This window comes from Heteronotia binoei, chromosome 5 (assembly GCF_032191835.1).
Source record: "Heteronotia binoei isolate CCM8104 ecotype False Entrance Well chromosome 5, APGP_CSIRO_Hbin_v1, whole genome shotgun sequence".
NCBI classification, from domain to species: domain Eukaryota; kingdom Metazoa; phylum Chordata; class Lepidosauria; order Squamata; family Gekkonidae; genus Heteronotia; species Heteronotia binoei.
The window spans coordinates 155187900-155200513 of record NC_083227.1 but is presented as its reverse complement, the minus strand read 5'-3'; the positions used below and the strand labels follow the sequence as shown (position 1 = coordinate 155200513).

The 12614-nt window shown below is 44.0% G+C and overlaps 1 protein-coding gene across 1 annotated transcript in view; it reads left to right on the top strand.

The window, feature by feature from the left end:
- DOCK2 (dedicator of cytokinesis 2) overlaps nucleotides 1-12614 on the top strand; it is a 536841-nt gene that overhangs the window by 22238 nt on the left and 501989 nt on the right. Inside the window, exons 3-6 of the mRNA XM_060240619.1 lie at nucleotides 2322-2362; nucleotides 8644-8699; nucleotides 10013-10109; nucleotides 11268-11416. Coding sequence (XP_060096602.1) covers nucleotides 2322-2362; nucleotides 8644-8699; nucleotides 10013-10109; nucleotides 11268-11416 — 343 coding nt within the window. The remainder of the gene's footprint in view (nucleotides 1-2321; nucleotides 2363-8643; nucleotides 8700-10012; nucleotides 10110-11267; nucleotides 11417-12614) is intronic.

Here is a 12614-nt window from a genome sequence, read left to right as displayed (position 1 = left end):
CTGGGTTGGGGTGGCCCAGGAAAGGAGATCCCTTTACCAACTCTTGATGAGGTGCCACTGATAACAGCCCCTAAGGTCAAGAGCTTGGGAGTGCTTCTTGAGTCCTCTTTGACAATGGAGGGTCAAGTTGCAGCTACTGCCAAATCTGCCTTTTTCCATCTTCGGTGGGCTCAGCAGTTGGCCCTTTTCCTGGAACACGATGACCTAGCAATGGTAATCCATGCCACGGTCACCTCGAGAATAGATCACTGTAATGCTCTCTACATGGGGCTACCCTTGACCCTGACTCGGAAACAGCAGCTAGTGCAGAACGCAGCAGCACGGCTGTTAATGGGGCTCCCTTGATGGGAGCACATTCAGCCAGTGTTAAAAGAACTGCACTGGCTACCTATTGTGTTCCGAGTCCTTTTCAAGGTGTTGGTATTGACCTTTAAAGCCCTATATGATCGGGGGCCTATCTATCTTCGGGACCACCTTTCTCCATATGTTCCCCAGAGAGCACTGCGTTCAGGGACACAATATCTACTGTCCATCCCTGGACCAAGGGAGGCCAGGCTGTGCTCTACACAGTCTAGGTCCTTCTCAGTGGCAGTACCTGAAATATGGAATGCACTCCCGGAGGCCATAAGAGCCCTGCGGGACCTCTCTCAATTCCGCAGGGCCTGCAAAACCAAGTTATTCTGACAGGCTTTTGGTACTTAAACCGGGAGAGGACTGCCACCTACACTACCGAGATATTGGAACTACTACAGGTTTAACTGTTAGTAAAGGACAATCCTGCCTAGGTAGTTATTTAACAGCACCGTAAAATGGTTTTTAAATGTTTTAATAGTGTTTATTGTTTGAAGTTTGATCGTTTAATTGCATTTATTGTCTGAAATTTTGAACTGATTGTTAGCCACGCTGAGTCCGCTTGCGGAGAGGGCGGGGTATAAATGAAAGGTAATAATAATGAATAGTCCATCGCTAGAGTTGGGTCACTTTGTTTGAACAGAGTAGCTTTAAAGAACCGCAGTGTAATGGGTCCATGTGGACAGCAGGTTTAAAAGAATGACAGTGTAACGGTTTCAGGTGGGCAGCAGGTTTAAAAGAACTGCCATGTAATGGGTCCAGATGGGCAGCCATGTTTGTCTGAAGTAGTAGAACAGATTTTGAATCCAGGGGCATCTTTCAGACCCACAAAAATTTATTCAAGGCAGGGGTGGGACTCTAGCAGTAGCTCCTTTGCATATTAGGCACACACCCTTGATGTAGCCAATCCTCCAAGAGCTTACAAGGCTCTTTTTTGTAAGCTCATGGAGGATTGGCTACATCAGGGTTATGTGGCCTAATACGCAAAGGAGCTCCTGCTAGAATTCCACCCCTGATTCAAGGTATGAGCTTTTGTGTGCAGGCCCACTTCTTCAGATACATAACTGACACTTATTTAAAAATATGATCATGTTTCTGGAAGACTTGAGTAGGAGTATACATTGTCCTTGGAGAGAAAAGGTTGCACCTGGCCAGTTAATCTCCATCTCATGAAAGTTTATGCTACAATTATGATCTCATAGGACTCCTTGATCTTACATTCTGCGACAACCTCCATCCAAAAACTTATTGAATAGTGTTTTGCATTCATATATTTAGCAGTCTTGCGACCAAAATGTCTTCAGTATTCTTGTTGTGTGTGCTTGTTCTTCCTTTTCATTTGGCTGAATCTCCGGAATAACTCAAGCAACATACTAACCATGAAACCCGTCAGTCCTTCACAACTCCTTTGCTTGTGAAAATTCATAGTGTAATAAACCATTTAGTTTCAAAGATGATTAGGATATGTTACAGCTTAATAGCTAATTCAGACATTAAGAAAAGCAGGGCAATGAAAAATACAGATTACTCCTACTGCTACTTCCAGTGTCCAAATGAGCTCTAACATTATATACTATTTTTTTGAATGTGAAAAAGGTCCTTTTCACATGCAGACTTTATCACAATTAGTATTTCTTTCTGCCCTATGAGTGGAAATGTTACTTTCATGGATCTTCAGATAGAAGTGTAATCTGTTGGTGAAATGCAAGTAGAATGTTTATATATTTCAGATAGTGTCCATTGGATTGCATGCGGTTTGGATTGTTACCACATGTAGCATATAGATGTCTCAGAAACTAACATATTGACAGGGATAATTCTTCTGCGCATAAAGAAAAATCCTTTTGCTTGCTAGGTTCCTTATTCATTAAATGTATTTTTGATAACTTATTCTGTAACATGATGCTATATGGTCTTGTTAAAAAAGGTTCAACAAAGACAACAATAAAAACTCCTGTTTTGTATTTTAGACTGGTACAAAGGGTATCTTGTAAGACATAAAGGAACTCAGGTAAGATTTCTGTAGTTCTCCTTGATGATGTTACTAACCTGCTTGACTGGAGAAGCTATTCTTTTTAAAAATGACTAGGGTTCAGTTCATTAATTTATTTGTTCCCGTATTTTTATCCTGCCATTCTTCCAAGCAGCTTACTACAGGTTATATTTCTCTCCCTACATACATTTTACAACAGTCATAGAATCAGAATCATAGAGTTGGAAGGGACCTCCAGGGTCATCTAGTCCAACCCCCTGCACAATGCAGGAAACTCACAAATACCTCCCTCTAAATTCACAGCATCTTCATCACTGTCAGATGGCCATCTAGCCTCTGTTTAAAAACCTCCTAGGAAGGAGAGCCCACCAACTCCCGAGGAAGCCTGTTCCACTGAGGAATCACTCTGTCAGGAAGTTCTTTCTAATGTTGAGATTTTGATTTAATTTCAACCCATTGGTTCTGGTCCTACCTTCTGGGGCCACAGAAAACAATTCCACACCATCAGCAGTCGTTTTGTAGAAAAATAGGTGGTGGAGCTCATCCAGGGATTGTTATGCAGCTGCACATACTATTCAATGGAAAAGGAGGTGGAACTCTCAGAAAGGTTCAGGAGCTGTGCTCCTGTGAACTCCCACTGAATTTGAGGCCTGCACATCATCCTCCAGATGACAGCCCTTCAAGTACTTGATGGTCATCATATCACCTCTCAGCTGCCTCCTCTCCAGGCTAAACATCCCCAGCTTCTTCAACCTTTCCTCATAGGACTTGGTCTCCAGACCCCACACCATCTTCGTCGCCCTCCTCTGGACCCGTTCCAGCTTGTCTATATCCTTCTTGAAATGTGGTGCCCAAAACTGAACACAGTACTCCAGGTGAGGTCTTACCAGAGCAGAGTAAAGCGATACCATCACTTCATGTCATCTGGACACTAGACTTCTGTTGATACAGCCCAAAATTGCATTTGCCTTTTTAGTCACCGCATCACACTGTTGACTCATGTTCAGCATATGATCCACTAAGACCCCTAGATCTTTTTTGCACATACTAATGCTAAGACAAGTCTCCCCCATCCTATAACCATGCTTTTTTCCTACCTAAATGCAGAACTTTACATTTATCCCTATTAAAATTCATTTTATTGGTTTTAGCCCAGTTTTCCAGCTTGTCAAGGTCATCCTGTGAGGTACCATCAGTGGAGAAATGGAATTTGTATTAATGAGGACTTTGGATCTTCCTTGATCCCAGCATGAATCTGTACCTATAAATCTCTCTAATTGCTTTACCAAGTCATTGAATTTGTTTGGATAATATTTTGGTGGAATAGGTGCCTTTGAGTCTGAAAGTACCATGGCATTATTTCATGAGTGAGTCTCAAAGGCAGGGTAAGTTTAGAAGTGGATCTCACTTGAAAAAGAGACACTTAAAGCGCAAGCAGAACAAGCTGTAACTCAGCCTGACTCATGGCCAAATATATCATGCAGTTTGACCCTCGCAACATCACAGTTCCTTTAGAGGGAGTACAACCTCATTTGTGATAACAGTATTCCAGCTTTAGGGTTTGTAGAATCTTTCAGGCTCAAGTGCCGTGTTCTACTGGAGAAAGTTTTCCTTCCAGACGTTTCGTTCTCAGCTGCGGAGAACATTCTCAGTGGCATTGCAGCCGGAGCAGGCGCTCAGACCTTCTTGACCTGCTGTGCATTGAGATAAATTCTGCTTAAGCCCTGTGGTGTCCACTTTCTGTATCTATGCTGTATACATACTGATTTGTACCTTTCTTTGAACTTTGCCTTTAAAACTACCTTTGAACTTTGCCTTTAAAACTACTTTGCCTTTAAAACTACCTGTCATGTGTTGTGAGCCGCCCTGAGCCACCTGGTGGGAAGGGCTTGATACAAATCATAAATAAACTAAACTAAACTAAACTAAGTCTTCCAGCTCCTTGATCAGAACTACAGTGGAAACACAAGACCACCCATGGACTTATTTTTCCAATTCACCAGGGCATGCTATGGATCAAGACCACCATGCCAAGGGAAAACGGGCTCCAGCCTGCCCCCATGTTGTTTTCCTGAGCCAAACGTTTCCCAGGGGTAGTATGTTGGAACCACATATGCCTTGCATGAGACAAAAAAACACCCTCCAGCATCATGGTTCCAATTGGACTCTGTGGTGCTTGAGGAAGTAAGTTCCCTGCAGTCACTGTGTGGTTGTGGGGATAGTGTGGCAAATATATAGTGTAGTTAGGGACTTAAATTTCACTTGTGTAAAGCAACTTTTAAAGTTTGGTAGCTTCATGAACACTTTGAAAAATAAAATCTACCTCTGGTAATCCATTCCTTGGTTGTCTCCTGGTTAGATTACTGTGAATCTAGCGTTCCAGTGGAGTAACAAGTCAACTTCAGGGTTTTGGTATTAACCTACAATGCCCCGAGCTATCAGAACCAACCTATCTACAGGACCATCTCCATTATGTCCCCAGGAAGGTGTTGCACTCCTTGGACAGCAACTTGCTGGTGGTCTGCAGCCCTAAATATATCCAGCTGTCCTCGGCTAGGGCTAGGGCCTTTTTGGTCCTGGCCCCAACCTGGTGGAACTCTTTGCCAAATCCCACCAGGGCCCTGTGGGACCTTATGTAATTCCACAGGGTCTGCAAGGCAGAGATGTTCAGCCAGGCTTTTGATTGAGCAGAGCGATGGTCTCCATCCTGGCTGGCACCATCCTCTGGCCATGCAGTAGGTAGGAGTCTGTAATTCAGATACTTTAATTAGTATTTGTATTTGCCATCTGCTCTTATAATGTACTTTTAATTTTGTTTATTGCTTTTATCTGATTAATGTTTTTAATGTTACGGTACGTTGCCAAGAGCCCTGCAGTAGGAGGGATTGGGTGATTCAGAAATTAAATGGATGGATGGATGGACATATGAAGCTGCCTTATACGGAACCAGACCCTTGGTCCATCAAAGTCAGTATTGTCTTCTCAGACTGGCAGCGGCTCTCCGGGATCTCAAGCTGAGGATTTTCACACCTATTTGCCTGGACCCTTTTTTGGAGATGCCAGGGATTGAACCTGGGACCTTCTTCTTCCCAAGCAGATGCTCTACCACTGAGCCACCGTCCCTCCCCAAAGATAGAGGACGATTATATTGAACATATGAAGCTGCCTTATACTGAATCAGACCTCTGGTCCATCAAAGTCAGTATTGTCTTCTCAGACTGGCAGTGGCTCTCCAGGGTCTCAAGCAGAGGATTTTCACACCTATTTGCCTGGACCCTTTTTTGGAGATGCCAGGGATTGAACCTGGGACCTTCTTCTTCCCAAGCAGATGCTCTACCACTGAGCCACTGTCCCTGGATGGATGGATGGATGGATCCATGGATGGATGGATGGATCTATGGATGGATGGATGGTAGATACCTACTTATCTCAACCATGGAAATGTCATGCAACAGCTTGTGGATTACTCTGAATTAACCCTATGGCCCTAAGAGCTTTCAATGCGAAATCTAGCTTCCAACTCTTATATGTGCCCCCATATGGATCAGTGCCTTTGATTACACCATTGAAGGACTACAATCTTTCTTTTTGAGGAAAATACTGGGATTACCCAACTGTGTTCCTTATGCTGCAATTTGCATGGAAACTGGACTGTTGCTGCTGGAAACTCGCACCTGGCTTCTGACTTTTAAGTTTTGGCTGCACCTTTTATTTAACTCTGATCAGAATTCTTTTACCTTTTTGATGCTGATGGACCATCATGCATCAAAATGGTTGACCCTGATCCAAAAGAAAATCACATCCATAGGAATTTCCTTGGATGCATTTTATCTATCCTCTGCTTCTGCGGTATTTCAATCAATCAAACATAGACTACTAGATATCCAGTTGCAACTTCTGACTGAGGCAGCTCGGAAATCTTGCTCCCCAAGTCACCTGGGTTTATCCCAGACTCCTGGGCTTCTAGCTCCCTACTTCCTCTTTTTAACTGATCCTCACCAAAGAAGAGCACTCATGCTGGCTAGATTCAATGCATTACCATCGGCCATCCTTTTCGGAAGATATCACAGAATCCCCCACAATCTTAGACGATGCCCTTGTAGCCAAGGAGTCATCGAAACGGTCCCTCATATCCTTCTGGACTGCTCTTTCTATAGCAGTCCACGAGCAAGATACCTAGATGCACTGCTCTCCGACCATCAAGGCCTTTCTGACAATGCCAAGGTCCGCTTTTTACTCCACGGGAAACACAACTTTGTCACTACTCATGTTGCTTGCTTTTTACAGCTTGCGATCCAAATCAGGGAGGCTTTTACTCATGCAGAGCCCACAGCTCTTTTATGTCATTTAACTTTTGCTGGTTTTAAGGTTTTATTATATTCTGTAGTGTTACTGTTGGTTTTAAAGTGTACTGTATTCTTACATTAATGCCAATAAAGGTCTAAAAGGTAAAGGTAAAAAGGTACTCTGAATTAAGTAGTGGCTAAAAGTAGTCGTGACCTAGGTCCTACACAAAGTAGAAAAACCTGCTGTCTATGTTTTGTTTCTTATGAGGTATGAGCGAATGTCTTGCCAATAAAACATCTGTCCAATTCTGCTTAAGCCCTGTGGTGTCCACTTTCTGTAGCTATGCTGTATACATACTAACCGTTTTCCCACACAGCTTACCTCGGAGCAGTGTCCCTCTTCACCGCGCAGCGTCTGCTCAGATTTCACACCATCTGCTCCGCAGAAGCAGGAAGTGCGGGGCTTCTGCGTTGCAAATGTAAATCGCTAAAACCCAGTTTACGTTAGTGACGCAAAAGCTGTGGCTCTTCCTGCTTCTGCGGAGCAGATGGTGGGAAATCCGAGCAGACGCTGCGCGTTGAAAAGGGACGTCGCTCCGAAGTAAGCTGTGTGGGAAAACGGTTACTGATTTGTACCTTTCTTTGAACTTTGCCTTTAAAACTACCTGGGCCAGTTTGTCTAAGTAGTCAGCTATACACCTCTTTTTATTTCCAGAGAAAGTGACATTTCAGTTTTTCATCTTGAGTCACTATCATAAGAGGTCTCCAGAGACAGGATGCAAGTATCTTATGAAGCACTAATGACAAAGTTCCTAGGAGGATTTCAGGCTCAAAGCTTGTAGGCAGAGTTTGAGGAATGAGACTGACGCAGCCAAGATGTCTTAATACATAAATTCCAAATGAGCCCTTAGTTAGTGTGTTATAGCAACTGAATGGGAATGTTTCCTAGTATTTTTGTCCTTGGAGGAAGTCAAAGATTCATAGAGAACAGGCTTTTGCTTCAATGGTGTTGTTCAGAACATAAGGAACCTTCATAATTTCAGCTGTTGCATGCCAAACATCAGTTGAAGTGGAAAAGATCAAATCAGGTTGAGAAAAATCTGCTGCAGTGATTCCAAGAAGCACATGGAAACACTTGAATACAAGAAAAGGACCTGTGAGAACTTACAGGGGAAGGGAAATCTGATTCTGCTCCTTTCATGTCCACATGTGCTCCCCTTACGCCATTTGTCGTTAATGTATCTTCTTTAGTCTTAATACCTCTGAAGCACTTCGCTAAGGCTGATTCCCCACTAGCATTGTCCCAGTCTCACGCTCCTCTTCTCTGTGGGGCTTCCATCTGACTTTGCATACTCGCCCTGCCTCTTTCCTGCAACAAGCAAGATCCTCTGAAAACTGGTTTCTGCTTGCCACGGGAAAGAGGCGGGGCAAGTCGCAGCCTCACAGCAGCTTGTGCGAAATCAGACAGAAGCGCTGCAGAGAAGAGGAGCGTGAGACCCAGACAAGGCTAGCGGGGAATCGGTCTAACTGTCTAGGCAAGTGCCTCAGCACACTCTGTAGTTGCTAGGTGAACCGCAGCCACATTTCTTTTTTCCATTCGTGCATTTACAGAAGTTGCGGGTGGGTTTTTTTTTTTTAACGTATGCATGCATACATGCATAAATGCACATGGATGTATGCACTCACACATACACACACACTTAAATTTTTACATGATAGTTAACCTTGGATGGGGCCTGATTGCATGGATATGGGCACCATGGGATTATGCTAAAGAGAAAAGAAATTACTTCAGCCTGATGTATCTACCAGGTTTATGGACTACATGCTTCTACAGCGACATATAATATAACTACGGTGATGATCTAATGGAGTGTAGTTGTAGCAGCAGATATAATTCAAAGATAAATTGTTGGAATTACTTTTATCTCCTATCTAGTTTTGGGCCTTAGAGCTTATTGGATAGTTGTATTGTAAAATAACTGGCATATATATCTTTTTATCCCTTCGCAGGGAATATTTCCAAAATCTTTTATCCACATCAAGGAAATTGCAGTTGAGAAGGGAAGGTATGATATTTCGCTTATTATTTAGCCATATTATACCTTGGATGTCTTCTTTTGTTTCGAAAGGCCTCCTTCCTAGCGCACAATAAGTTAAACTCCAGCATGAGAAGGGGTACCTTGCTGTTCAACACAATGCCCGCACAGAGCTTCACGTTGGTTATGTCTGTTCAGAGGTGGACTGGCCATTAAGACCATTGAGAAAAGTCCTGGTGAGCCAATAGCTTAGGGGTCTGTGGCCCCTGCTGCCCACCTGGCCCCAAGTGAGGGCAGCCCTTGCCCTAGGTGAACAAGCGTTTGTACTGGCAACAACCAAGTCAGCTGTTTGGAGTGAGCTGTTGTGGTTGTGAGTGAGCCTACTTTTTTCTCATTTGGGAGGCATCCCACGGCCATTTTTGCCTTGTCAGTCCACCCTTGTGGCTGTTTTGTAATACCTCAATTCAGGGTCACTTCTTGCTTGGTAGGTGATTCGTGGTAGACAACAGAAAGCACCTCTTCATCTTAAGTTTGTTTTATGGAGATGTACTTTCAGTTTATTGTCCCATTATAGGGTAATGACATCAAAATGGGGATATAGAAGCTTCATGTTAGGTGGGTTTGTTAGGCGGGATGGTGCTACCTTTCAAAACAGTGGTCCCTCTAGGGATGCCCCTCTGATGTTGAGAATTCTTGGAGATTTGGGACTGGTGCCTGGGGAAGGTGTAATTTGGGGAGGGACTCCAGGCCTTACCCGGAGGTTGACAAACCCCTCTCAGTGAGTGTCAGGTACTTGGATATAGACAAAAACACGAGAGGGATGGCTTAAGTCTCATTTGTCAGATCCTTGTTGGATAAAGAATGCTTGGCTATATGGTCCTTTGATCCGATTCAGAAGGGCAATCCTTACGATAGTTTTTGTTAACTCACCATTGATGTAAGGTTGGTGGAAATTAGGATCGCCAGATCCCCCTGGCTGCCGGCAGGAATTGAAAGTGTATGGCTGAAAAATCCTGGTTGGTGAACACCTGGAGATCTGGGAGTGGAGCCTGGAGAGGACATGGACCTCAGAGGGCTACAATGCAATAGAGTCCAGTCTCCATTGTCTTCAGGGGAACTGATTTCTGTGGTCTGGAATTGAGCTGTATTTCTGGGGATCCATATGTCCCACGTGGATTCAGGCATCCCTTGGGGAAATCCTAAATAATTCAGATGCTATAGCTGTTGCATAGCTTGGTTAAATAAATATGCAAGGGAAGGTTGTATGGGACCTTTAGAGACATTTATTCTTGCCATAAAATTGCAAGGATACTTGCTAAATTGCTGTTTATCTTTCTGCTCAGAAACACAGAAAATGTAACAAATGCTGAGATTCCTTTGGTGCAAGAAGTCACCTGTACGCTTTGGGAATGGGGAAATATCTGGAAGCAGCTCTACGTGGTGAGTTATTTTTTTCCTTCTCTCAAAATTATTTTATTTAATTTTTTTTTACATTTTTTTACTCTTTTCCCAAGGAGTGAACATGCTTCTCTTCCCTCAGTTTATCATCATCACAGTGACCGTTTTCGCACACAGCTCACCTCGCAGTCACAAGCCTGTTCCCTCCGCAGCGTCTGCCGGATTTCCCACCATCTGCGCTGGAGTTACAGGAAGTACCGCGGCTTTTGCCTAGCAAACGTAAACTGGGTTTTAGCGGTTTACGTTTGCTACGCAAAAGCTGCGGCACTTCCTGTAACTTCGGCGCAGATGGTGGGAAATCCGACCGGACGCTGCGGAGGGAACAGGATTGTGACTGCGAGGTGAGCTGTGTGCGAAAACGGTCAATAACTCTGTAAGGTAGATTAGGTTGAGAGGCTGTGGGTTCTTTCACGTGGTGACTGTTTGGAAGTGGATTTTTTGCTATCCTTACACAGTAAAAATCCAGTTGCAAAGCACATTATTTAGTGTATGTGAACACGCTTAGTGACTTGCTCAAGGCTATCCAGTGAACAGTAGTATCCGCTGCTTTACAACTATTATGCTTGAAAGGGAACAAACTTTTAGCGTGTGTAGATGATGTTGTCTATATTGTTAGGCTGAGTTATGGATAAGCTCAGTGATGCTTTATCGCTGTAGTATGGCTCAGTTCAGATTCACCAGGAAACTAGAGATGGTCTGTGATGAGTGTGAACCCAGTAAAATTTGCATGTGCTCTCCAAGAAACTACATTTGACTACACACGTTCATGCGTGAAGTTCCTGCCAGTAGAATTTGCTTCATGTACATCTTTGTGTGGCCTGACATCACCCAGCTAGTGTTTTGCTCAGATAGGCAAAGGTTAACTAGGGATGGTGGAAGGTAATTCCTCAGTCTTGGAGAACCAGATGTGCCTTCTCATTTCTAGACTAATTTCTAGACTGCATTCATAGACTGTTTTTGTTGCGGATTTTCACTCGTATGATAAGTTGGAAATTGATATATCAATTATATGTGTCCTCTATAGCCTTGGAAAGCAAAATTGTTTCATGTGACAAGTCAGAGATCCGTAGCGGTAGATTAAGAAGCAAATTGCACTTGAAATTTCAGCTGCTGCAGTATGAAATGTATTATATGTTTCAGGCAAACAAAAAGGCACGCTTTCGGCAAGTTCAGTCTATGATGTGTGAATTAATGGAGTGGAGGTCACTGCTTCTCTCAGGGACTTTGCCCAAAGATGAGCTCAAAGAACTGAAGCAGAAAGTCACTTCCAAAATTGACTACGGCAACAAGTACGTAAGAATGAGACAGCTAACATCCACTGATTAGCTAAATTTGTCAGCATTGCTCCTGTTGTTTTTTTTAAAAAAAACTAAGGGCGTTTTCGCACTGACCTTAATCAGCAGCGACGCCCCTCTTCACCGCGTAGGATCGGCGTGGATTTCGCACTAATTGCCGCGGAGCACCCGGAAGAGCCGGAAAGTCCCGCGGCTTTTGCGGCGCAAACGGAAACCGCCAAAAACCAGTTTCCATTTGCGCCGCAAAAGCCGCGGGACTTTCCGGCTCTTCCGGGTGCTCCGCGGCAATTAGTGCGAAATCCGCGCCGATCCTGCGCGGTGAAGAGGGGCGTCGCTGCTGATTAAGGTCAGTGCAAAAACGCCCAGAGTATACATGAATACAGAAGTGCTTCATATAACACATGTTGCCTTCCTTCAGTAGCATTGCAACTTGACATGACTTTCTGTGGGGTGTGTAACATTTGCCATCTACAGGCTTAATGTCTAGTGGCGAGAGATGATCAGAAACTACAGTGCGAATAGTAAAATCTGCTTTCATAATTGCTTAGTATGCTTTGAGTCAAGGACGTATTCAGATGATGGTGATGATGATTTGCACAGCATTTATGAGACCGGCTTAGAAAACCGTAATTTCCACTTTTTAAATTTTGTCATTATTACTATCCAGAGGGCTTAAATGGGGCTGTGATTGTAACACTCTTGAAGCCGTCTTTGGATTCGAAGGATCCGGCCAATTACTGCCCAGTTTCTAATTTGTCATTTCTGGGTAAGGTAAGCAGTTGCTGAGCAGCTCCAGAGCTTCCTGGATGACACATTGGCACTGGATCCATTCTGGTCTGGCTTCTGCCCCAGCCATGGGATGGAGTCAGTGCTGGTTGCTCTGACCAACAATCTCTACCATCAGTTGGATTGAGGTGGGTCGGGGCTGCTGTTATTAGATCTTGCAGCATGACCTTCTGACTCACTGCTTTGCTGATGTGGGAGTTCATGGAGTGGCCTTACAGTGGTTTACCTCATTTCTCCGCATTTGGGAACATAGGGTAGTGCTAGGGGAGAGGTTGTCACCTGGGTACCCCCTGATATGTAGGATTCTCCACCTTTATCTGACATCTATCTGTGCCTCCTTGCCCAGCTGGGAACAGAGTGTCAGGCTGAGGAGTCACCAGTGCGTTGATGACACTCAGCTATATCT